We start from the raw sequence: 27,430 nt of genomic DNA on the forward strand, positions 1-27,430 counted from the left end.
GCCTTGGGAAAAGAAACACTTCAAAAAAACTTAACTGGTCATTCCAACAAGATTCTGTCCCTTCACATGCAGCAAAGAGAACGCAAAACTGGCTTTCAGCTATAATGTGCCGTTCTTCATTTCCAAGGAAGAATGGCCTCCTTCATCCCCAGACCTGAACCTCCTGGACTTTGGCATCTGGTCTTACCTGGAAAACAAGGTTTCGACTAAACACAACCATCAAAGTTTGCAAGCGCTGAAGGCTAATCTGAAAAAAGAATGGACCTAAATACCTCAAAGATTTATTTGTGACTTTTGCAGGTCCTTTTCGAGGCGTCTCCGACTTGTTATCGACGCAAATGGCGGACACATTGAGTAAAACTTGTTTTTCCTAAATATAGTACCGTAGTCTATATGTCTTGTGGCTGGAAATGATAGCAATCCATTCAGTCGCAAGTTTATCGAAGAAGGTACCAACAGTGTAGGTCTATCTATTAAATGCTGTTGCCCTTGCTAATCATGTCGCTTTAGGAGTAGGCTATGTATCGACAACTTTTGGCGATCTTTGAATCCCAACCAGAAGCTTTGTCCTGCTTTCTTGTTCTCTTTCCAGCTATAGGGAATAACAACGTTACTTCTCAGTTCTCACAGCAAATTCGTAGGCAAGCATGCGACATTTGTCTTTTGACCAGCCATAATAGGTAGAGGCCAAGTCTTTCACGTGATTGGCTAGCTCGGTTTCCATTTCCATTGTAAATATCATATTAGCTGTTTTACATTTCTTGTATCCAAAATTGTCATGACGTTTTTTTTTGCGTTTCTTAATATATGGCTCTAAATTGGACCTGTTGTTGACCCCAAATTGGTTTGCAGCTGATCGAATCCAGGTGCCACGTTCATTTGCTTCAGCAGCACGCTGGAGATCTTCTTCAGAGCTACTACGAGTAGAAATCCGGGTGTATTTTATGGCATACTGCTTACAAGCTTGATGTTTTCTTTTAAAAAAGTCTGCACTCATAAAATTCTGTGGTGCATAAATATACAGTACTTTAGGCTTACAGATAGTTTACTGTTTAACAGAAAAAGTCATTCTTAACTGCACTGATTGTTTGTCGAAAGCACAAATTATGACTCTCAAGGTTTATGAGGCTTTTGCAGAACATTGCTACTCTAACTTTGAACTTCTACATTACATGGATCAACTCTCCTTATCCGGTTCAACTCTCCTTAACCCTATGATCAACTCTCCTATAGGTGCAGGAGAGTTGAGCCATTTGGCAAAACTTTTTTAAAGTTAAATTCTGAAAATACGTTTGATATTGACTAAAATTTAATCAGAGTGATTGGAAGCCAATTGGTTCTACTTCAACATAAGCACACAACATTTGGACCAGCAACCATACAATCGGAAATATGGGCTCAAAAGCAAAAATTGGCTCAACTCTCCCGCATCTCCCCTACTGTTGGTTATGGCCAACAACGGATCTTGTGATCAAGCTTTTCACAGTGTTTAAAAAGTAATTTTAGGATAAGCCAACAACATATAACATGACTAAACGGTTGTAGCTTTAAAAAAAAATCCATATAAATATTTTTATGGAAAATCCGACGTTGTTGTAAGCTTACAAAAAATTATTGCCCAAAAGTAGGCTATTTCTATCATGGGAGAAAAGGCTGCTTTGGTTAGGCCTATTATAGTATACATGTTATCGTTTGGGACTTTGATGTAGAGTAGATTTTTACATGTAGCGTATTCGCACAAAAATAATATAAGCCTACAGAAATATTCATAGCCTACACTAAAGAGCAAAAAGCTTGTGAAAGTTTCGAAGTTGATTTTAAGTGGATATGGTTAGGCCTATCCTATATTTATTTTATTTGGCAATTTAGCCAGCTACAGCCAGCTACAAACTTCTAAGCTTTGAATGGAAATCAAGACTTGGCTGGAAATTTTAAAAATGTTTCCAAAGGTCTTTAGAATGTCCTGTTGTATCGTAAAATCAGGGCTAAAATTGAAATTAAAATGTACCCCCCCCCCCCCCCCCCCTTAATTATAATATCTAACTTTATTTTCAAATAGTAAGCAATATCGCACAATACAGTAACAAAAACAACGTTCATAAAATATTAATGTGTGTAGGCTACTTTCGACTCACTCGGCTTAGCCTTGCCAACACAGAAACTCTTAATTGTACTTTACAAAATCGTTCTTATCATGCTGTGTTAGGTAATAGTAAGTAGCCCAGTAGGCTAAGTTGAAGAGAATGAAGACAAAAACGTAGATCAATCTGAATCGGCTATCCATAGCTCTCGGATCGAAGGTGCATAAGTCATTTGAGTAGTTCTTTTTGTCCTAAAAACAGGGTAAACTGTCTAAGAACCTATATGAAGACAGGGTATTGATCACACTGCATCTAGTAATCACCCCTTTAATTTATCCATCAAGGTCCAACTCAATTATAGAGATGTAACAGGCAAGACACTAATTAGCCTATTATATTGTTTTCTATGTTGTTCCAGTATTTCAATCTAAACGTAAATGTAGTCTATTGCTGGACAGAAATATCGTCACATGTGTCAAGAAGGGTCAATAATTTTTTTCCAAACAATTCAACAGCAGCAAATTTTTTTAAAACAGATATTTGTAAACACTCTTGAAAACTCGCTTAGAGAATAGCTTGTTCAACACCACTAAGTAAGTTAAAAACCATTCGTGTTCAAGAATACGCTTACAGTAACGTTCATATTCAGGAGCCACTTTGCCAAAATGCTGTTTCGGAAACTTTTCTTACAACTTCACCACTGCTTTGATGTCATTGGGTGACGTTATGTATAAATGGAAAGATAAAGTTTTCAGAAAATCATTGACAATAAAATGTTCTTACAAATATGCAATTTGGCTAGTTTTGTCTCAACAAAGCTGGAACACAGCTATGCTGTAATAGGCCTGTACAACCACTCATCCAAAACTACTGCATATTTAATTTTCGTACATCACACTACTTTGAATGCAGTATTGACGACCCAATGTCTCATAACAATGACACAGAGCCACAAATTATCACACTACTTAAAGTTAAACCAACTCAAAACAATTACCGCAAGGTGCAGAAATGCCAAGAAAATAACCACAGCTTAGGTTATTTTCTTATTAGGCCTTTACTTGTAGCGAGACTTTTAATACAAATCATTAGCCTGCCTTCTAAGCTGGAAATTTTGTCTGAGCAGTTGTCATGGGTTCCAAGCAGTTAAGCGAGCAAGAGATATTTTAAAAGAGGTTTGGTGCTCCAGAAAAAGAGTGCTAAATTTCTGGAAGGAGATTGGAGAATCTAAATGTCTACCAAGATATTGTCGAGTAAGGAGGGGTACAAAGACAGCTGAATCACTTTTAGTGCCAGTTTATTTAGCTAACAGGAGATTGACCTTAACAGAATTAGTCAGGAGTTTGAAGGAAAGCATTGCTATGCAATTTTCTATGTCAACTATATGCAGAAGGTTGTTAGAAAAAGGACTCTGTAGAGTTGGAAAAGAAACTTGGATTTATCAAATGCTCTGCGTCGTTGAACCAAAAAAGTGCCACAATGGCACCAAACTAATCATGCTGAGAGAATGAATAGACCAGCTCAGTCACGTGATTAAAATCCAGTTAAAAATCTTTGTCAAGAGTATAAGCAACATCATCCAAGAACAAGCCAACTAAGAGAGAGCTGAAAATTGAATGAGGCTTTTCACCAGGCATTAAATTAAATAATATGGGATGTTCTACTGGTGCAAATTAAGCTAAACTATCACGAAATGTATACAGTGACAATCTGCTTTTATTTCGACGTTTCGTCAATCAGACACGACTGACTTCTTCAGGGGGCTAGACCAGGTAGTGACTACCTGTCTAGCATGGCAAAACACAGGACATGTTGCTGAAAACAACTAAACATGCAAAATGAAAATTCAACTTCTAGACAAAAATTATCGCGCGCAAAGTTTGAAATAAGTTAGAAAAAAGGAGACTTAAATGTTAACGATCAACAAGAAACTTAAATAACAACAAGAGAGGAGAGTGAACGGCATGAGTCATATTAAGCTAAACTATCACAAGATGTATACAGTGACAATCTGCTTTTATTTTCTCATATCTTGTTATTTAAGTTTCTTGTTGATCGTTAACATTTAAGTCTCCTTTTTTCTAACTTATTTCAAACTTTGTGCGCAATAATTTTTGTCTAGAAGTTGAATTTTCGTTTTGCATGTTTAGTTGTTTTCAGCAACATGTCCTGTGTTTTGCCAGTCTAGACAGGTAGTCACTACCTGGTCTAGCCCCCCTGAAGAAGTCAGTCGTGTCTGATTGACGAAACGTCGGAATAAAAGAAGATTGTCACTGTATACATCTTGTGATAGTTTATCTTAATTTGCACCAGTAGAGCATCCCATATTATTTAAGAGAGAGCTGATTGAGCAAACATTGCTTCATGGTACCGAGTAATTTCTTAGGATGAACATGCATAAATCGGTGGGGTCATCGCCATGCCGCTGCAAGATTGCGATTTAGAGTCATGGGTATTCATTTGGTATTGAAAGTCTAAATAACAGTAATTTTGAATTGCCTTTGTGTTTTTTTAAAATAAATTATAACTTATCTTTGTTTAAGTAAGCTACAGAGCGTTGTGTAATATCCAATCAATGTAAGGGCAAAATAAAAGCTTGTCTTTAATTTATCAATATGTTGTAAAATACATGAAATAGACAAAACCTTTGCCACACAGTGACATAGAGCGCAGTATTTAATTAATGTTAAACATGCAAAATAGTCAATTTCTACAAACCACACAGTTAGTACAAAAGAAGTTGCTGCAGATATGCAAAACTCTGAAAAACAGCAAGTGGATCCTGATGTATTGAACACCGCTGAAGTTTATGCGTTCTTATCTTAAAACTAACTTTCTTATTTTTTCGCCTTTTTCGCTTAACCGCATAGCCATCTGTAGGTGTTGGTTTCCAAGGTTTTTTAGAGTACTGAGACTGGAAGTTTGTGTTGAGGAAGATTATAGATTCATCATTTGATAACTTGACATGGGAATATTTTCTGAGAAAAAAAAACACACTAATTGATTGATTAAATTATCTTCTTGGTAATTTTATCAAGGGTGAAACAGACAATAAAGATATTTGAATAAAGCAGTAACTACTGTACATTATTGTTTTACATTAATAATTATATTTTTGGTAGAGTTTGCTTTAGTAGCCTTGACAGGAAAGGTCAATGAAGGTACTTTTTTAACCTGGGCGAGGATAAATTTAGGGGCTTGTAACCTTTCCAAGGGGGCTGTGAGTTTGAAGAAACCTTCATGTATTGTTGGGTTATAGTTTGATTTAGTACTCGAGAACCTTGATTTGGGATATGAAGATCTCATTGGTACAGGGCCGAAATTAGCTTTTCAGCAGCTCTAGTTTGCTTTGCTGAACCATAAGCACACGAATCCAAGCATTTATCACAACTCAAAAAAACTAGATTTTTAAATGTTTTCACGCACATTTTATAGTACACTACTCTACACAAAAACGTCCCTGTTAAGCATCTGAACAATTATTTACAAATTACATGTGAGAAAATGCAGTGATGTACGCGCATACTGAAAATATTGACGCCGTCAGCGTTAACGCAAACGTTCGAAAAACCATACGCCGTATGCGTCAAAGCAACTTGTAAAAAAAGTTGGCGGCGTCAGCGTCAGCGCATACACTAGCGTAAACTAATTTTGTTTGCTAGGTGCCAAACATTCACACGGTATAAACCACTCGAAACAAACAAGTTTTATTTTGAATTTCCACGAAGATACACAAGCATCTGAAAGTGTTCATCTGACATTTCGCTGTGTTTTGGTTCCAATATGTCTTTGCCCATTGAAAACATTCTTTCAACTGCAGCGCTGGAAGGTATTGGCATGTTGTAGCGAAAAAAATACATTAAAAAGTATGCGTTGACGCTATGCGCTAAAAAACCGCGAAAACTTTACGGCGTAGCCTCAAGCGCAAACTATCCAAAAAAATGTGGCCGCAAGCGTTAGCGTAAACAAAAAGTATACGCCGCAAGTCTATGGCGTATAATTTGCGGCGTATACGTACATCTCTGAGAAAATGATAAAACAAATCAAAAAAAGTTCAAAATGGCAATGGCAACTAAATGAAAGCTACGTGCGGATAAGACATTCCTCTGATATATAACTGTTAGTTGAGATTTGAGCTAAAAGATTTGATATGTAAAGCCTAATCGTCTTGCATGGAAAGAAGCTCGGTTGTTTTCAACGTTATCGCTAGCCTACAATAGTCGAAGCTTATGCGCTTATAACCGCCGAAGATTAATCTATACCATATAAAGCTTTGCAAAATCAAACAGTGTTAGGCTATTTCTACTTCAAACTTTGTAGACAAAAATTGAAACAATGCAGAATTTTTACCTTTCTGCAGCCATGGCATTCAATTTTCCAAACAGTTCAGGACAAGATTCTTTTTGCTGCAAGTAAAAACATGTGAAAACAAAGTTATATTGACCAATAGATGTAGCCAAAAATCGTAAAAGAAAAGATTTGAAATGTTACTTTAAAAAAACGTTTTCTTGATGCTGCTGGTTTGCGCTTTGACAGCTGAAAAAACATTGCCCATTATGCAAATTTCTGTTGAACTCTTTTGGTTTATTTTTGGAAGTTTGAAGTTCATTCTTGTCTATAGCCTACAGAAAAAAGTTTTACTGAAGGCCCAAGAATGAGTTTTAAGTGGGCAATTGAGAAAGCTTACATGATGGGTGAAGACTGAAGAGGATGTTTTAGGTCTCTCCCACTTTATTCAGCGACACTTAGTGGATACAATGGGCCACTGCTGGCAACATTATCTTTTGAAAAGACGGAGTCCGGAAGTGCAATGAGAGAGCTTTTTGGACTCCAGGGAAATAGCCAAAACAATCGTATTTTACTCACTTCTTTACTTTTCGTTACTCTGATCCTGTAGTTAAGAATGCAGTATTCTACTATTGTTGAAAAGACAAACAAGAAACAAGTCCACAGATAGATGTCCATAGCCGTGAGATACGAAACCTAGTGAGAAACAACATAAACAGGTAGCCTAAAGCGCGTTATTTTATTAATTTTTGTCGGTCATATATTAGCACCTGCTTGATCCTAAACAAAAATACTCAGGTTTCCAAGTAATTTATGCCTGAAGAGTGAAGATAGGCTATGCGATATATTTTTAGTTGTAGCCTACGTACTAAACTGCTGTTTATCTATTCAGAAAATCTAATAAATTTTAACAACATTACACAAACTAGTATTTTACGTGCGATGCTCAAGCACACACCCCGAGAGTCGAACCAGCGCCGCTTGATCTTGAAGCTTCTTCGTTCCAGAAGTTACGCGTTAACCAATTGAGTTTTCGGGGCGGAATTTTGCTCTGGGTAATGATGATATTTTGGTAAGAGACTTTCGCTTGAATTATCCAATTTCAATTCAAACAAAATTCTCTTACAAATAATCAAAAGAAGAAAATTGAAGTATTTTGTACACACAATAAGGCAAAACTTGTTACAAAGATCATTAATGGAAGGGAAGATAGTAGACCAAGAATGATTCGGACAACAAACATCTCTAAATGGACAAAATTAAACCATAAAAGTGCATTAGGAACAGTTCATGATCGAGAACAATTATATCCGACCCTTTATACAAGAAAAGAACGTAGCCTAATGATGATGATGAATGATGATAAAACTAAAAAGCATGAGTTGTCAATGATAAATCTAAACATACTTTTGGAAGAGAAGCTTTGAGCCCAGTGATAATCGTTGAGATTGTTAGCACGCATGTGACCCCTAAATAACAAAATAAAATACAAGTCAAGAAAAGAATAATAAAGTCAAGAAAAGTCAATAAAGAAAGGGTAAGCCATTAGCCTACATGTTGACAGAACCATACGAAAATGAGGGTGAAAAACTGGTGTAACTATGCTTTGGGATTGATGAGTAGGCTAGCCTACGCGGCTGATCGCTTTTTCTGACCATATGGTTTTCAACCAAACCTTTTGCTGTTGAATTTTTTTCTGTTTGTAGAAAGAAAGCAATCAGTCCTTGCAGCCAGCCATAAAAATGTCTTGGTGGCTATCATGTGGCTTTCCTTCAAGTTGTCATTGGTAGCCTATGTTGAGTGTTCAGTCTTGTGCAGATAGGTAAAAGGTACACTACACAATACAAGACTACCTTCACCTACTTGAAACAAGATAAAAAAAAAGGAACAACAAAAAGGCTTCATATTGGTCATTGAACCAGATTTACTTTTTGCTTTGTCAAAAGGACTATTAAACATTGATCTTTAACCTATCAGTTAATGCCAGGGGTTTTTTAACCTTTTTCTTTTGAGTAGCCTATGCCTCAACTTATTAAACACTCTGCCCGAACCCCCAGTAAGCTAACAGTCTTACAAAAAACAAAGTGATTCTCAACCGCAGCCCTTTACCATTCAAGTTTAAGCATTTTATGGCAGTGACTGTAGAGACGTGCTCGTGTTCACTGCAGTTGTTTGGTCAAGCCATGTTATGGTTAACATAGCCGTAGCCTACGAGAGCAAACCATTTTGGGGGGGCAGAGCGTAAATTTGCCCAAATGTGCACGCTTTTATACAAATTGCCCAAATATAATGTATGCGGTGCGTGATAACAGCGAAAAACTAACATAACAAGATCACCAGCAGTGGCGTAGCCAGTAATTTTGAAGAGGAGGGGTTTGACGGCGTGTTGCGCTTACGGCGACACCCAGCAGTGGGGGGTCTGGGGGGCCTCCCCCAGAAAATTTAAAAAATTAATTTGAATTTGGTGCATTCTGAGAGTATTTTCACCAAAATGTGGGTATGAATATTCCTGTAAAATGGTGCTGTCCGGTGGCATAGCAAAAGGATAAGATCATGTTTTCGGAAATAAAGCTACAAGTCTCTATGTTTTCTTGTGGCTAATTCTTGGCTGAGATATTTGAATGTTTGGTAATGGCAAAACTCGCTCTTTGCAATATCCACCCCCCCCCCCCCCTGGCTAAGCCACTGATCACCAGCTAGCTAGAATTTCTTACCAAAGTAGGCTAATCAAGATAGAACAACTGAATTCATCTTTGAAGATACCTTGCTTGTGCATTGCTCGATGCTTCTGCACTTTGGCATGGTAAGTAAGAGTAACAAATATTGTTTTACACACCACAAATAATAAACAACACCACTTAAATATTCAGTTGTTATATATGTCATAAAAGACTCAGAAAAATATACATTTTAGAAAACCGGCTCAGGGTGACCATGCGGATTCAGAAAAAAGTACATAATAGAGAAATTATAATTAAATGTAATAAAACACAGACATACTACTTCTGTTCTAATAAACTTTGTTCAATCAATTAAAGTAGTTTTGATGATACGAATTTTAGTACAAAAATAAAAAGGTCTGGCAGCACTACTTCTAAAAATACAGTTAGGCTAGGTAATTTGATGACAAAAATAACTAATATACAGTATTCTAAGTTTGTATACAGACGGTGACGTAGTATTCAAAGAACCCAATTAGCCTAACAGTACGTATTTACATTGATTCAATGTCTGAATATTGAATAATATTCAATCATCGGATTTGCAGAAGGCGTCGTTGGATTTTCAAAAAATCGCCGAACAGGCAACTTGCCGAAAAAGGCTTTCGCCGAATAGGGAACTCGCTGAATAGTAGCAGAACCTTTTATAAAAGTAAATAAACAAAGCTAAGCAACACCTTAACATTCTTTTAACAGTTTTAACATGTTTTTGTTAAATGTTGTGGTGTTGCTTAGCTATGTCCGTTTATGGTTGAAAAAGTACTGTGACCTCCCCACCCGAATTGTTTTATAAAAGTAGGCTATTCACCAGATTTATATAAATTCATATTTTGTAGTTGCCCAAATCAAGATGATGCATTTATGGATATTATGAAAAAAAATAAAGACTTTGTAAATTTTGATGCCGAGGCAACTGCATCATGCCAATTTGGGCAGTTTTATAAATATACTATAATGATCAGATAATTTCATATTTTTTGTTGCCCAAATCTAAACGATAGGCCTACCCTACAGTTATGTAAATGGGAAAAATTAATGAATTTGTTCATTTTGGGGAAACTGCCTCATGCTAATTTGGGCAGTTGCATAAACAGACTAATCAGTTTCATCAAATAATTTCATGTTTTTAGCTGCCCAAATCAACACGATGCATTTGTGAAAATTAATAAAATTAGCTATATAGCAAATTTTGCGTTTTGATTTGGGCAGTTTCACAAAAGTATAGGAGACATATTTTGGTGGCTGCCCAAATTGGCATGATGCAGTTGGTTAAATGCATTTCGTAGTACAGTTTGATCACCATGTAATACAATAGGCTACATCAATACGGGTGTGCCAAATGAAAAATTTGCGGCACATTTCTTGTGCAAATAAGAGACTGTACTTAGTTTGAAAGGTAAAAGATACTAATTTATAGTTTTTCTTAATTCATGCAATTTTGTAGCTTTTTATATAGCAATTTTGCCCTAATAATTTCAAGATTTCGCCCGAATTCGCGACGTTTTAAAACAACAGGGGGGGCAGCTGCCCCCCCCTGCCCCCCTGGCTCGTACGGCTATGTGGTTAAGCCAGAGCACCAAGTACACAGATAATTGGAAAGTACGCTAGGCTTATTAGCGACATGATTGATGAATTTGAAAGTCGCATTAACGGTATCAATTCTTTCCTGCCTCTGAATAAATATTTGCTACAACTATGGACACAGCCCAGCACCCCCAATGATTTTCAGTTGTAGCTGCTACATATTACAGTTAGATGTAAAGCTGACACAAGTAGGCCTAGGCCTATTCGAATGTGGTCATCTACTTCGCTTTTTGAGTCGAGTGCCAGTCCAGAGAAAAAATATTCTAACTCGATAGCCAATGCACTGAAAAATGCACCTGTGGTTCAATAAAACTTAGGCTACATGAGTAAAGCACTTTTCATCAAAATATTTGGTATTAAATCCAAATATCACAACCAATTGACGAACCATATCATTTATTCATTTTAATTATCTTTTGAGTACTGCATCTTTCATTATTAGCCTACCCGTTTTGGAAAACTTATTAAAAGTCAAATCCAACATCAACTTTCACATTAAATTACACTTCTTCCACTGCAGCCCTTTACGAAATTTAGGTTTTGTATTTAGCCCCGTGCAGAAAAAAGGTTGAAAACCACTGATATACGGTAGGCCTAGCAACTAACTAGATGAAAATGATAACACAAAATGTATTAACATATGAAATAAAAGTCCAATGACTTTATATAGCAAAATCATGAATATAGCCAGCACTTTATAACAGCTGTATGGGCTATTACCTCATTTTAATATGTAGGCTGTGCTGTGCGTAATTCGTGCTCCATATCAAGTAGCCCTGAAAATGTTCTCATGATACCCTAGTCTAGAGGATTGCGAACCCTAGCCTAGAGGATTGCGAACAAACCACAGGTTGAGAACCTCTGGTTTAGGCTTTAGCAACACTAATCCATTATGTTAGACACAGAAATAAAATGCTATGCTTTCAAAGGACATTAGGACAATGTCAATGTCACGCGAAAAGCAATCGAGAAATTCGCTACATTAAGCTTAAGGGATGTATTTTGTCCTTTCTCTACATGTGTAGCCTACAGTACGGTATGATAATAAACATTAGGCAGAACAAAAACCGTAAAAATTTATCGTTACATGTTGTGTTACTGGCTGTGAAATTTAATGCTTTATAAAGGATTTTTCATGGCAAAATCTGACATAAACGTTTCTGAAATTTCGTCTGATTAATTTTGCATGAACTATTGATTTCTGTTTCAGCCAAACTGATCGATAAACTATCATTGTGATTTAACTTGTCTTGCACGCTTTCATCATTTACAATAGCAAAATTGCATTAAAACAATATATAGCTTGACAATGCTTTTGGTCTAAGAATTTGAAAACTTGAAAAAATGAATGTTTTTGTTAAAGCAAGCTAACTCTCCTACTCGAAAAATTAAAAAATAAACGAAAAAATACCCATATCCATACATATTTCATTTCTTTATTTATTAAACGCTTCTTTGGCAAGGTCATGCGTTCCACAATAGCTGAAGTAAACAAAAGGAAATTATGCAAGAGTTACAGGTACGACTACGAGGAATAAATTATAAAGCAAAAGATTTATTGATACACTTTTACGATATGTTATGTCTTCTGATTACTATTTCACTTCTACATTTTATATTCAATAGAACAGTATTTTGTATATAGTGAGAAGGAGCGATCTTCATGGCGTCAGCACTACCTGACTGCTCACTATACAACAGCGAGCATTGTGTTTCGCTAACAATACCGGTAAAGCCTCCACACTAGCCATCGCTGATTTCTTGCTACACTCGACTGCCGAGAAACACAGTATTTTGTATATTGTTTGATGTAGCCTGCATGGTGTCATGATGTAGCCTACAATGTGTTAGTCTAATATGTTGTGTGATGTTAAAAATTTGAATTCTATGGGCTATAGACTTTGTGGCTGATGCAAATAAATAATAATAATAATAATAAAGTTCAGAAGGCTACTTGTCAAAGTTATCGTGAGCATCAAACTATAGTTTTCTGCAACAACAAGACAAAGGCTAACCTAAAGAAAAACCTTGTCGGTCTGCCCAAATCCTAAATATCTAGAGGTAGTCCTGGACAAATCGCTCAGTTACCATCAACAGTTGGAGTCACTATGCAAAAATATCGCAACACATACATGTTTGCTAAGGCGTCTGGTCGGCTCAGGATTGGGGAGTCGGAGTTGACACCCTGCGCATTACCACCATTGCGCTATTTCACGCTCCAGCAGAATACTGTGCACCTGTTTCAAGTCGCAGCGTCCACTGCCATGAAATTACTCAAGTGCCAAGTCGCAGTGTCCACTGCCAAGTCTCTACGAGTCTGTGAGTGAGAAACACCAGCGACTGAAATCGAGACCCCATTTGTACGTGCCGTACAACTCCTGATGAAAACCATTGGACCAATCTATCAGTGCGGCTACCTGAGCGGACCACCAATGGAGCTCGGAGTGGAAGAAAACTCCTCCAAACTCCAAAGTTACATCTCTGACTTCAAAGTAGGCTATAGTTTAACGTAGAAGTTTCGATCAAAAAGTTACTAATTCGGAATATTTTGAAAAAAATTGACGTAGTAAGATGAATGTGTTGCGACAGATTACATAAAAGTGGTAAAGAGCACCAACAGCTGCAATCATGGAAGTTTTGGAAAATCTTTAAAGAGGGCCAAGATTTAAAAAAATGACAGCCACTGATGTGTTATTTTCTATTGCACTCTCATAACGATTGGTGCATTTTTTGCTCTTGAAAAAGAAACCCTGTCAAGAATACTTAACTTGTTTTTAATAGTCAGGCCAATTTTTAACCAAGTAGGCCACGTTACCAAGTTTGCTCCAGGATTTTGTATGTTTATTGATTCATGCCGGACCGGCTTCACAGGCAATTGTTGCGACATAAAGTGAAACACTGGGAACAACTGCTAATCTATTTTTCACTTTACCCGAAAAGTATCTTTGTTTTCGTATTCCTCATAACATCGAAAGTTTGTATTAAAATATACATTAAATATAGTTATTACTTTCTTAGACCTCTACAGTCTGTTTCACCCTAAAAGTAGGATCATCAGAAGGTCCTTGATCATCAGAAGGTTCTTATTCAAATAGAATCTTTCTATTTGAATTGGAAATTCTATTTGATCAAGGACCTTCTGATGATCAAGGACCTTCTGATGATCTTCCTTTTAGGGTGAAACAGGCTGTAGAGGTTTTAGAAAGTAATAACTATATTTGATGTAATTTGCTCTGCTTGGCATTTTTGCTTGGCATTGAGCACTTTATGTAGTAGTGATAGTATTTATCGTTGATGACGTCACTGTTTCGATCTTTTTGAGGTCTCATCACAGCAGTAAACGTGCACTGGACTTAAACGCCTTATTACTATGTAATTCAGCGTGGTGATTTTTCCATTTGCATTCTTTCACCTACCTTGCCAGAGTGCTCAAACTGCCGGAGCGGTGAGCTATGCGCAATGCAACATCACGGTGTCTGCTAGCAGAGTGCTCAATTGGCGAACATAATAATAATTCTAATAAAAACTTTTTTAATACAAAAATATTTTGAATACAAAAAAATTATTATTTTTTTTGTTGTTTCAAAACAAAAACGTCCGGATGGCTTAACTGGTTAAGTGATCGTACCAAATGTAGCCTATACGATGAAACAGCAAGCTCAAGCAGCAACAATGCTTCCATTCTCGATGTATGCGCTTGAGCAAGGCATTTTACAAACGTTTTTTCATTTAGCGACATCTAGTCCAATGGATTAGCAGAAGTTTCGTTTGACAGTTCATGGACAATCTAAAATAATATGATCAACAGTTTGCCTGCTTTTTTCGCAATTTGGACAGATTGGAATGTTTGATCGCCCTCCACAATCCACATGTCTAGTAGATTGAATAATTCACACAAAAAATAACACTTTAATAAAAGAGGAATTTTACTTTATCAATCTCAGTGACCGGTTATTTTATACTCCAAAAAGCCTTTCTTAGTCCGAAGGTCAAGATTTTCACAATCAACCAACTTCAATTAACTTCTTAACATCCAACTAGATGTTACGGCTTTAGTCCCATATGAGCTCACCCATAGCAACCCTGGCGGGGACAGATTGTGCATCGATCCAAGTACCAAGCCCTGCAAGTATGACGATGATCGCTGCTGGAAAGTAAGACTGGAAGAAGAACGAAAGAAAGTATCGACTTAGCTCCATCCGGACTTCTAAACGCGATTTTGTACCTATGTTGAAAAACAAAACGGTCGGTTTTGTGTTTGTAAAGATTGATACGGAAGATTTAGGTGGTGTATATGTGAATCTTCACTACGTGTTCACTTATCACGACAGAACATGACCACCTCGTTGAGCCTTCAACAGACGTCTATGCAAGCGTCTGCAAATCGATGTAGCCTACCCTACCCACTCAGCAAAATTATTCCAACAGGACAGATTATGTGGTAAACGATGAAAATTGTTAAAAGAACACATGACAAAGACATTCTATTGAAGCCTAAACGCTTTGTTCAAAGCGTGTAGGTGTTGGAATAAAAAAAAATGTTTGGCTTAAAAGCATTCAAAATGATTTTTGGTTCATTAATTCGGTCACACAAGTGATTATTATTAGGTTGACAATTTGGCTTACCTTGTAACGTGACAGTTAAAAAAGACTTAATCAGATACGTTTGTCATTCCTGTTCAGTGAAAGAACTGAGTTTAAGAACTACTAAAATCACAATGAGTTATTGGTTAAATAATCGGCTATTGCTGTAGCGCACCTAGCATGGGGCTAAGAGGGCTCAAGCCCCCAAACCCCCACCAAAATGAAATTTTTGTATGTTCCCCATTTATACATTTTGCTTACAGGTTAGATATAAATAAGACACAACAGTACAACAGGGTTGATCATAATAACATCATATTTTACATACTTAGAAGTAATTTTAACAGTCGAACGCTTTCGGTTTAACATAAGCCCTCATCAGGTATCTGAAAATATTTATAAAAATGCAATAAATTTCAACTTCTTGAAGGTAAAATTACATTAGGAAAAGGCAACTACATAAATAACTATAAAAAAGTTTGCACCACAGGGAACGTGATACATCAAGTAAATGTTGAAGAGAATGGACGCCCCTCCAGCTAATAATTGTTTGTTTAAATTTGGGTTGTAACGTTGGATTAACAGTACTTCCTAAATTTTGGTGTTAAATTGGGATTTGCCTTTGAGTAAAATTTTAAATGAGTCTGTAGAGAATAGAGAATTTTCGATCAGAGCAAAAAGAGCACTCCATGATATAGTCTTTGATGGCACTTTTCTTTAACTCTCTAAAGTTCAGATGCTCCTGTACTCTCGTGGTAAATGTCTGGTGGAGATACGTACCGATGTAACGTATAGGCTACGTCAATGCCGAATCACACGGACATGTAAAACTGAAGACGACATTTGAGCAGAGAGGCGAAGGCGTCGGGACTTTAGTTGAAAATACGAACTAAATTTGAATATTTTGTAAGTAGGAAAAACGTCCAAATCAAATTTACTTGTTACAAAATTAGTGTTTTGTTTCAAACTATTTTCGTGCTAGTTGTTGTTTTCGCACTTATTTATGTTGACAAACGGAAAGTTGATTCTATTTTGTCATACATGACGAAAAAGTCGAAATCTATAGAAGATTGCGAGAGAGTGGACGTAGGAATGAGGATGCTGATGGTGCTAGTAGCATGGGGTTCACTAGGCCAACTTCTAATCTGATTGAGAGAACGAATCCTGATGTATCGGCAACCGGTGGGTTGTGGGCTGTGAGTGCCTTTAAATATTAATCAAAGGGATGGGCATTGGCCTATTGTCACTGTCACTATTGTCGCAAATCACTCGGCCGACATTTCTGAATTAGCCCCCCCTTATTTTTTTCTGGGTGTGCTACTGGGCTATTGTTTACTAGTCGGAATATCTTCCCATGCAAAAGTCTAATTTATAAGCAAATTGATTTTATCACGTTAATGTGTTTAAAGCTTTGCTAAATTTTGATCTCTTTTTCGAAAACACTCTTTTATAACTTTATTTAGTTTTTACACTTTATTCTTTATATTCAAAATAAGTAGAAATTGAAAAAGGACATCCTTTAATTTTACACATAAAAACAAAGGCTGGGCAGGTGCTGGCTATTGTGTTTTAACAATGTTTTGGGCTGCCAAAGAGTAAGCTATCAATTCTTGCTACACTCGACCATCGAACACCTTCAAAAGAAATGTCTGACATTCTAGTAGGCTATCTAAAAACAAAATACAACTTTTCCAAATAAATTACAACTAAATTCGTGGCTGTGCTAGCTTCAGAGACTTTACTTCATCATGCCACACAAACATCTTCTGTGGATGCTTTGGTCTAGAGCTCTGGACATGACGAAGTTCTCCATCTTTCCCAGGGCATGGGCATGGCGTGCCTGTATATGACATGTAGAGGCCAAAATGTTTTTCTATTTGTCTAGTGTTCACTACTGACGACAGACACATTACAAGGCAATGATAGCATGAAACCAACAGTAGGAAAGGCATCATGCCAATGTTAACACCAGTCTTATTTTACCTTTGAATCTCGGGATATCAGAAACAGTTACATTAGTGCAATGAAAGGAATAATGTTGAAGAGTAAATTTTGGCATGTTGTCTACCATGGCAGGGTTCATAAACAGATCATTCTTGTGTTCTCCTCCAACCCATTCCAGGATTAGCTCGTTGTTGTTGTAGCCCACTGGAAATTCAACAGCATCAGTTACTTCCACATATTCAGGCATTGGGTTGCAGCTTACGCTTAAACACATATTTGCTACCTGCAATGGCATTGCGAAAACAGTGTTATTAAAAGGTGACTCCTCCATTGCCTATAACAGCATAATTGTCTCAACAGATTTGTAGGCTAGAGAAATGTATGGCGTCAACACTAACGAAGTCTTTGCCTTATAAAGTGTGAAATGACCAAGCATTAAAGAATCGATTTTCTTTCAGTGTGTCACATTCTTTTTAGCCAATGGACAGAGAAAACATTAATGCTGTTTGACAAGGCAGTAAAAGTTAAAATTAACTCTCATTGCTTTCACAGTGTCACTGCAACAACTGCAGCCTACTCACTGCTTTGAAACATTAAAAAACAATTTTCAATATCCAAAGGGAATGTCTTGAGGTCCATTTGGCAAGCTATTGTTGTAGTTAATCTGAAATACAAAAAGCAAATCGATAATGCTTCAAAGGCGTTTTTAAAAATGCAAATACTGACCAACAGAAAACTGCATTCTTAAGAATAACATTTCTACGAGTAGGCTACCATACCTAAAACAGTAGGCTATATTAGCCTACTGAGCTCCATTCTGCCTTATAGGCCTAGTATAGCTTGCCGTCCATCGTCGTCATGCCTTTTTCCCATAAGGGCATCACATAAAATTTGAAAGCTAGCTTTTCCAATGCTGGTGAAAAGTGGCGTACGTAGGGAGGATTGGGCCACAGCTTCATCTTTCAAATTGTTTTAAAAATATTTCAGTAGTTTACCTTGAAGTAGTTACTCTTAATCAAAAAAAAAATCAAAGTGAATCGAATGAACTTCCTGTTACAAAATCTTGCTTGTGCCTCTGCTGGTGGTGAGTAATCTTTTAACTTAAAGTTACCTGAAATAACCGCAAACGGGTAGGCCTCCACATTATGTAGACATCAAATAATTAATACAAACTACTAGATAAAATTGTTTTTAGTTTTTAAAAGTAATGACTTTTTCATTTTTTACACGATTAGGCATATAGGCTCTTATCAGATCGTCCTAGAGAGTCAGAAATTTCTGCATTCAAAAATTGAACACTGCTTCTCATTAAACTTTTACAAAGCCTAGAGGCCCTAGACCACAAATAAGAGTAGAGTGACCAGTTGCGTTTTTGAATCCTTGTCTCGAGCAACTGCTCCCCCACATTTCCGATAGGCTATTACCTTAGACAGAGATGAGAGGTGTTCTTTTAAATAAATTATGTCAGAAGTTGAATGTTGGTAACAAGCTTAAAATCGCTTCTAGTCTACTAAGTAACCCACCAGTTGTAGGTTATATAATAGTCTACAGTAAGTATGGTTCCTTCAGCTTACTTTGCAATGTAATAAATATCTCCGTTGCTGAAAAGTCGCATGATCAGATTCTCAGCAGTTGTCCTATGAACAAAAGATTTCTTTGAGCCAACAATGTAGATGTCTGAAAAGGGGAAATAAGTACTTATATCATAATTTTTGAAACTCAGTTTTCATTAGCAGTCTTCTTCGTCGTGTGAGCGTCTGGGGTTGAAGGTCTATCCTTTTACCATCCTAGACTAACGATGTTCCCGGTCTGCACTGGAAGACTACTAGAGAATAACCAGGTGGCTTAAGGATGATACAGTTACAGTCATCATCAACAGTGAAGTGACACCATTTTATTCGGTTCTTGAGCAGTAAAACCTTTAAGTAAACATTTTTTTCAACCGGGAATTTTACCGATAGCCTATCTTTTGACATTGCTTAATTTTGCAATGAGAAGCCTATTGGGCTACTAAATGGGCCAATAGTTTATTAACTTTCTCTTCACATGTAGGATACACAGTTTTCTTAGTATATTCCATTACTTATTTTGGCATAACCTATTTCACTAAGAAAGCGAACTTATAGACAACATCTTGAATAAAGTCGAATTTGATGATGTGCCATGAAGCTTTCTTTTCAAGCTATAAGTTTCCTGTGACATACCGATTACAGAGCATTGCATTGGGCCACTGTATTCACTTGGTTTAACAAAATGCAGAGTTATTTTTATACCAGCCTCAGTAATCAATTGCATGCATAAAAACAGAACCAACTAACACATGAAATAGTTTGAATGCAACTGGTACACTATGGGTTTTTGGGATGCAATTCTCCATATTGCGGGGTAGCCTCCAAAGATTGGAATAATATAGACTGATTCGAGTCTGGGTCTTGCGTTTCACACATGGCAAATTCAGTGAGTTAAAAAAATTGAATTTTCACGATAGTTGTAACCTGGCACCCAAAGTTTAGAAATGAGCCGGCTTGGAAGAACAACACTTTCATTGCTGGATTTTGGATTGAATGCCAACCTTGAGTCTTGCCATGTTTGGTGCATTGTCAAAGTGATGGTCAGATCCTGAAAAATAATGTATAAGCTTTAGCCTAAACTTCTGTCTCTTAAGAGTTTGATGATTTTATCATATTATGCTTTGACTTGCAATATAAGCAATACGTCAGCCTAATAAGTGGAAAGCACTTTAAGAAAACTTATTTTCAATTAGGTTCTAAAATATTCAACATTGGAATCTTTTTAACAGTTAATCTGAGTTGTCAGCCTGTATCCAAAAATGCACATATTTTTTTCTGAATTAGCTCTAGTCTAGTGTCTTTTTTTAGTTTTTCTAGATGTAAATTTTACTTGCATTGATCTTTTATTGTGTATGAAGTTAACTCTCCCGACCGGAAATTTTGGCCTATGCTACACAAAATGAAGCAAAATTGCTGATTAAGAGGTTTTGTTAGTGATACAGGCTAGATTGCAGTTCGGTTATAGACGAGAAATGAGAAACCTCGAAGTTTATCGAAAACTTGTTTCAAGGTCCAAGTTCATAAAACGTTTTGGTGTAAACCAAAAGAAGTTTTTTTGGTTTAAAGGACAACTTCAAAAGAAACTAAACTATTCACAGAAATATTTTATATCTTTAAGACTATTTGCGTCAATTCTCTATAGCTTCATTCATTCACAACTTGTCACGCCAGTGTCGGAGCCAGGTAAGAGCATTGTTTGTGATGTTTTTGAGGTCGTTGTCATCACATGAAGGGTTAAGGGGGCAGTTGGTGAGGATGTGCTTCATCATCTGATTGTCTAGGTAGCAATCACACGTTGGGTAAGGAGTCATCTTCCATCGGAAAAGGTTGCTTTTATTTCTCCCGACTCCGCAGCGGGCTCTATTTAGGCAGCACCACTCTCTTCTCTCAAGGGTGGGAGTTTGTTGAAGACTTTCGGAAGGACTTGGGATGGCAGGATTTTGTGTCTTATCGAGCTCAGAGGTCCACATTTTTAATCGTGCAGCTGCCGCACTTGTGTGTTCCAATGGGCCGACTTTGATGAAGCTCTTGCGTGACTTGAGTCTTGTTGGAATACGTTTGTGTTCGTATAGAGAGGGTGGCGTTGGTCGAATATTTGTTATACTTTTTGCTTTTTTGTAGCGGCTTCTCTTCGGATATGAGGTGGAGCTATAGTTGCTAAGTTATAGAGGTCGGAGATTGGTGTTGGACGGAGTGTGCCAGTTATGATTCTACATGCTTATGTTTATCTACACCTTGTATTTGCAACATCGCAGCACAATTTCTGAGACTTTAAATTAAGGTATGTTTGAAATCACACACATCTCTGAAAAATCACTTCCATGAAATTTTAACATCAAGATCATGTACAAGAAAACGATGACGCAGTCTTTGGAATAAAACCTATTATCGTATTGAAGTTGCAGCTTCCATGGAACGTGCCAAATATCTCACTGATCTGGTCTAAGGTAAAATAATTTGCTTTGCTCCTCCGATATGCTTCTTTGTTGGTTAAAGTTAAGACACTCATACCGTTTGACTCCAAGGTAGCTATGTGAATGGATGATGATTGAAAAATCACAAAGCAATAACTTAATGCCACCACTTTCTGTTTCTTCATCTCTGTTGTTGATCCTCTGACTCAAATAACAGTGCGGGTTTTCCCCCAATTGTACCAGCACTGGAATCGAATTTTCCTACTCAACCACGCACAAACAAAGGATGACAACTTTCTCAATCTTGCCGGTAACAGCATCAAAGAACTGATTAGACCATTCTATCCTTTACTTATGAAATTGTGATTGGTATTTATGTGTCTTGAGACCAAAAGATATCTGTTTTCCGGTCAGCAGAATGTTAATTAACAGTGTTCTTGAACTCGACCTTTACCGTGAGGGCAAGAAATAAACTTAATCCTGAAAAAAACACACACGCAAAATCTATGCTTTAAATATTTCTTTTAAAGAAGTGGTAAAGCGCAATGCAGAGGTGAGGTAATAGTTATGGTAGACCTATACTGTAAATGTAGACTAAGCAATCAGTTTTATTACTCTTGGTAATTTGAATGAAAATACCGGTAGTAAATGTGCTATGATCGTGCAAACTTTGAAGTCTGTTTCTTTGCATGAAGTTACTTAGCAAACGTTGCACTCATATGTAAAATATTAAAGTGTATATTTTTGCATAGATTGCGCACACTATTCCATGAATTTACCATATTTTTTTCAGAGATATCAGTGATGCTTTCAATTAGAAGAAACATTCCAACTTTAGTCGGCTCTGAAATATTCAACAGTCGTGTTGCTGGTAATTCGATCAAAAATATCGGTATTAAAATAAATTAGCTGTTGATTTAGTAATAAATTGTCGTATAGTGGCATTTTATATTCATAGAGGCGACAATCTAAAAAGCGATTTATCAACTAATTAAAGCAACGATAAAAATAAAATGATCATAATATAAATTGCTTTATAACAATTATTTATAAAAAGTGTTCTTCATTGTACGGAACGTTTCAACCAAACCTCCACAAACCTATGACGTATTTTGTCGTCACTTTTTTTTCAGTATACCTGTGCCACTTGGTCTTATGCTTAAATCAAACGGATGTTCTTGAAGTATTCTTTCCAGTTGTCTTGTGACAGAGTTTGTTTGAACCTTTACTCTGCCTGCCCAATTCATTTCAACCAGGGGATCTGAACCAGAATCAAGAAATTTACCGACATCGTTACGTTTTGAAATATTTGTTCGAAAGTAAGCCCAAATAAAAGTAAAACTCTGTGGCTAATTTACTGTGGCTTTTACACTCTGAAATATTATTACGGTTTGATCTCTCAACAAATGAGAAATTGTTCAAATTTCAACAAGAAACGAAACTAAAAAGAGGGGTTTTGGTACTTCAAGTATAGCCTACTATTGTTTAAACTGCAGTGGTTCCCAACCTGGGGTTCGCGGACCCCTTGGGGGTCAGTGAGGAAGCATTTGGGGGTCCGTGATTACCTTGATGAATTTTGGAAAAAAAAAAACGAAAAGCGATCTTTTTACTTTCATTTCTCTGTTTAAATGCAAATGTGTCAAGTACACCGTACTTTTAAATCGTTCTGTCGAAGTAGGGTCAGATTACGAAGTACTTTTGTATGTATCATTTTGAGGTACGTTGGATATCCAGAGGAGAAGTTTTAAAACGATTGCAGCAGCTAAAAAATGAGGTATCAACTCTTTTGAAAGCAAAAGGAAGTCCTCATTCAAAATTGCTTGAGAGTAAAAGTTTTCTATACGGCATGGCCTACTTAGCCGATATTTTCGGTCATTTTAACAATGTTAATCGTGGCACTCATGGACCAGGTGTGAAAATAATTGATGCAGCTGAAAAACTGAAAGCGTTTTTAGCCAAGTTGCCGGTTTGAAAACGCAGATTGGAAGCTGGTAATTACGCTAACTTTCCAATGTTAGAAGATCTTATCTTGATGGATGAAACTCAAAGAGAATGTAACTTATTCTTTTGATCACTATGAGAGAAAAATTTTGTGCACACTTGCGTAAGAAAAAAAAGTTATCTTGGTTTCATAACCAGGGTCTGCTACTATTCGGCTAGTCCGACTCGGCTGGTCCGATTCGGCTAGTCCGATTCGGCTTCAGTGTTTACGGAAGAATTTTGTTGGATTACAGAAGGATTAAGGTTGGATTTTCAAAAATTTGCCGAATAAGGAACTAGCCCAGAAAGACTGTACCCGAATAAGGAACTAACCGAATCGGACTAGCCGAAACGGGCCATTCCGTCATAACCACTTAGGCTACCTTAGCGAGGCAGGATTCTCATCTCTTGTTATAATAAAAACTAAACATCGAAATCGCCTGGACGTTGAAGATGACATGCGTGTTGCATTGTCAAAAACTCAACCACAGTTCAGTCGTTTAGTTCAGGAAAGGCAACAACAGCCCTCTCATTAAATTTGCTTACGTTGAAAAAGTTTCAGCATGGCACTTTGGGCCACCTTAATACTCAAATACTGCTGACATTTCTTGAACAATTCACTATTTTTCTTATTTGAGCAAATGTTTAACCTGATATTTGCCGTAGGATTCATAGCGGCAATGCAATATGACACAGTACAGCCGTTGAGTAGCATAATTATTACTGTTCCAGACGGTTGTTCGCCTGGTCAAACGTCATGTAGAAACCGTTCGGGTCTACTGAATATTACGTCATGGAAATTCCTAAAACATGAACCAAAATTGCACCATCGTCCGTAAGACCTGTGTCAAACCTGTTGAAACCGGTTTAAACATGAAATGTTGCGTCGCGCTACTGCTCTCGTGCCTTTGAGTTATCACAAATTTTTCTGATTCATTCTCGAAGTTGTTTGTTGGAAGTCGGTCGCACATTTAACTGGTTTATTTGGTGCTTGCTAGCTGGACAAATTCTCCGTCTTTTATCCAAGTAATCTGTATCGTAGTGACAGTTTTAGAGGTGTATCGCGTTGCACCCCATTTCGATAGCCGCGGGCTAATTTTACAGAAATACACTGTTTGAAAAGAAGTTCAAGTGTGTGTTTCTTCGGTCATTATATACAGACGAACGGATTCGGGAACTTTATGTTAAAATTTTCCCACGAAGAGATTATGGTTTACCGCTGTGACCAATTACAATAGTCAATAGTATGTTAATTGTGTTTCAGGCAAAATTTAAGTAGGGGTCCGCAGAATTAAACAAATGTCTAAAGGGGTCCGTGGCAACAAAAAGGTTGGGAACCACTGGTTTAAAGCAACTTAATCAACGACAAGTTTTTTTTTTAATTTTTAACACTGTTTACTACACATACAGTATAAGCAAGGCATTTCAGTAGCAGCCCATTAGTGTTAATGTTATGTATGAAACAAATATTGTCAGAAAGATGAAAATATTGTTTACTACCAAGCATACAGCCAAGCAGAAAGAAATTCAAGCAAATAAAATCACCATTGTCATAACAAAGCTGACAGCCTGTCTTTTGTTTTCTATTTTGGAAGGAAGAACTGTTTGAAGATCCCAATAACTGCCAAAAATGCTGTTAAAAGTCTTTTCAGACAATGCTTGATATTATGTTATAGGCTACTTGAAATTATTAAAAAAATATTTGCATCTTTGATCAACAATTCAGGCATTATTAACCTGGAATTTGGAAAATTTTGTTTGATTTTTCGCTTTTCTGGTTTCGTTTCACGAGTTGGCGTGACGTCATATTTCGATTGTGTCGCACAGGTGTGGATGACGCAAGCACCACAACAAACAGCACGACAGGGAAGATCAATCTAAAATCAAAACCAATTTAAGTTTTCTCTAAGAACACTTCAGAGATTTAGATGTTCATTAAAAATTCTGTGAGTGAATGCAAGTTTGCATTTAGATAGAGCAATGTGATTTCTTTTTTAGGTTCTTGTAACGTTGAATAGAATCGCGTCCAACAAGAAATTGCAACATTTGAAAATGAACTAGTTTATAAAAATACTGAAGGTCGGAAGAATGGCCAGATCAATATCAATCAAAACGCATAGAAAATGCCCTTGTCTTTCTATACCAGGGGGAAAACCAATTAAAAACGTATGGTATATGCGATAAGGTAATGAACTTCGATAAAGACCCACGATAACCAAATGGTTCTAATTAAGATGTCGAATTTTTCTTTTTCTGCCGTGTTGTAGCCCCACTTTACTATTGCAGATTTAGTACGGCAACACCAGTTCGGAGTCGATTCAGCGTTTTTCACTTTGCCAAGGGGAGTTTGCTCCTGGGGGATGTCGAGTTAAATTGTCCTTATAGTTGAAGAACTGTTACTTGTAGGCTAAACTGTGCTTCACACTAGCAGTCTAACACGTTGTTATAAAATGCACGTTTGCTCAAGCACACAGCCTGATTGTGACCAGGACAACGTCGCATTGTTCAAGCGCCTAAATTTTGAATTCTTGCTGAAATGGTGGAAAGGCAATTTTCCAAACATAAGTTAACAACAAAATATGTTATTACACAAATCAATCTTTTTACTTACTTTATTGGAAAAGACATTTTTTCAAAGGTTAAATAAAACTGGTATTAAATGGTGGTAAATGAAATACCAATTATAAAAAAAAACTGATAATTACATCTCTATAAAACATGCGTAAAAACGAAATACTATGGTAATTCTACACGTAGCCTACAATTCGCACTAGTATAATCTTACTGATATGCAAATAAGGCGTTAGGTTTATAGTATACAGCCCTATAATCTTTCAGGGCCGCGTATTTTGTGGAATATTGTAAAGTTCAATTTGGGTAGAGAGGTAACTCTTTTAAACCATAAACAGACATAACTCAGCAACAACACTACATTTAACATTATAAAAACAAAAAACAAAAAGCGAACGTTTTCGGCTAGTCATATAGCCCTTTTCAAGCCTATAAGAAAATACATTATTAAAAGAAATGCTAAAGAATCATATAGTATCACAGCAAAAATATGGTCAAAGCTAAACATTTGAGAAACTGCCTCGCTCACACAAAATGATAACTGAAAATTACACAATACTTGACCCGTTGTGCTGTGTAATTTTCAGTTATCATTTTGTGTGAGCGAGGCAGTTTCTCAAATGTTTAGCTTTGACCATATTTTTGCTGTGATACTATATGATTCTTTAGCATTTCTTTTAATAATGTATTTTCTTATAGGCTTGAAAAGGGCTATATGACTAGCCGAAAACGTTCGCTTTTTGTTTTTTGTTTTTATAATGTTAAATGTAGTGTTGTTGCTGAGTTATGTCTGTTTATTGTAAAGTTTCAGGCAGAAAAGCATCAATAAAGACGTGACGAACGTGGTTGGCTGAAGACGGATAGACTGGGCTAAATGTGCTGTCATACAGAAAGCCATCTGGTGAGGTTTTGTGCCTCTCTCCAATGACTCAACTACATGTTTGTACCAAGGAAATCGCCATCACAGCGCGGTTTTTATTTCTGACATCGAAGTATTTTATGAGTCTTGAGCGGTTATGCTGAGCTCTTTAGAGTTACCACAGAAATTATCGCATCCTGACTATGCAAGACTAGCACCACATGAATTTTATTGTGACGCTTTTTTAAAATTTAAAGCAAATTAAACTTACTTTTTTGGCAAAAGTGGTCATGGACATTAATTTCAAGCGTACATAGTTACATACAATAGTGTTGACTGGGGGTCCAAGGGTACTTTTGGACTCTGGCTCGGGATAATTTTGAGGATCCGAAGTCTTTCAAAAAGGCCCAGGTAGTGAAAGAAAACGTTGTATTAACGTTTGCCATAATGCCTTTTTAAAGGAGTGTTGTTTTTGGGGCTCGGGAAAGTCATTGGTACAGGGCCCAAATTCGCCTCTCAAGTTTCCTGGTTACCGCAGTGAATATAAACAAATAACTGTGAATAAAAATGGCTGCATAATAATTACAATATGCTTACAATTACAGTAGGCTACTTAGCTCGTTACATTATGTAATTATTTCTCAGTCAATATTATTCACAGTTAGTTGTTTTTATTTAGATATATTAGATTATTTTTTGACGAGGGCTGAGAGTTTTGCAGAAAAAATTCGAATCTATTATGTTATGTTGTTTTGTTAGTTTATTGTATAGTTTTTTGAATAATTTTATTCCATCCAATGCTAAATCGGATTGAGCAATTTGCTGCGCACTTGCT

At 36.7% G+C, this 27,430-nt stretch overlaps 1 protein-coding gene across 1 annotated transcript; it reads right to left on the minus strand.

Moving 5' to 3' along the window:
* Nucleotides 1–610: 610 nt before the first annotated feature.
* Nucleotides 611–22,432, minus strand: LOC145788517 (gamma-aminobutyric acid receptor subunit rho-2-like). The gene is made up of 12 exons (XM_082600279.1): nucleotides 22,324–22,432; nucleotides 21,965–22,029; nucleotides 19,696–19,819; nucleotides 18,775–18,877; nucleotides 17,782–17,864; nucleotides 17,240–17,404; nucleotides 14,745–14,897; nucleotides 7,776–7,837; nucleotides 6,948–7,064; nucleotides 6,432–6,487; nucleotides 4,915–5,059; nucleotides 611–1,003 (listed from the first exon to the last, which is right to left on the minus strand). Exons 1-12 carry the CDS (start codon nucleotides 22,430–22,432, stop codon nucleotides 611–613), a joined length of 1,575 nt encoding a protein of 524 aa, XP_082456405.1.
* Between the last annotated feature and the right edge of the window lie 4,998 nt (nucleotides 22,433–27,430).

This window comes from Aplidium turbinatum, chromosome 2 (genome assembly GCF_918807975.1).
Source record: "Aplidium turbinatum chromosome 2, kaAplTurb1.1, whole genome shotgun sequence".
Taxonomy (NCBI): domain Eukaryota; kingdom Metazoa; phylum Chordata; class Ascidiacea; order Aplousobranchia; family Polyclinidae; genus Aplidium; species Aplidium turbinatum.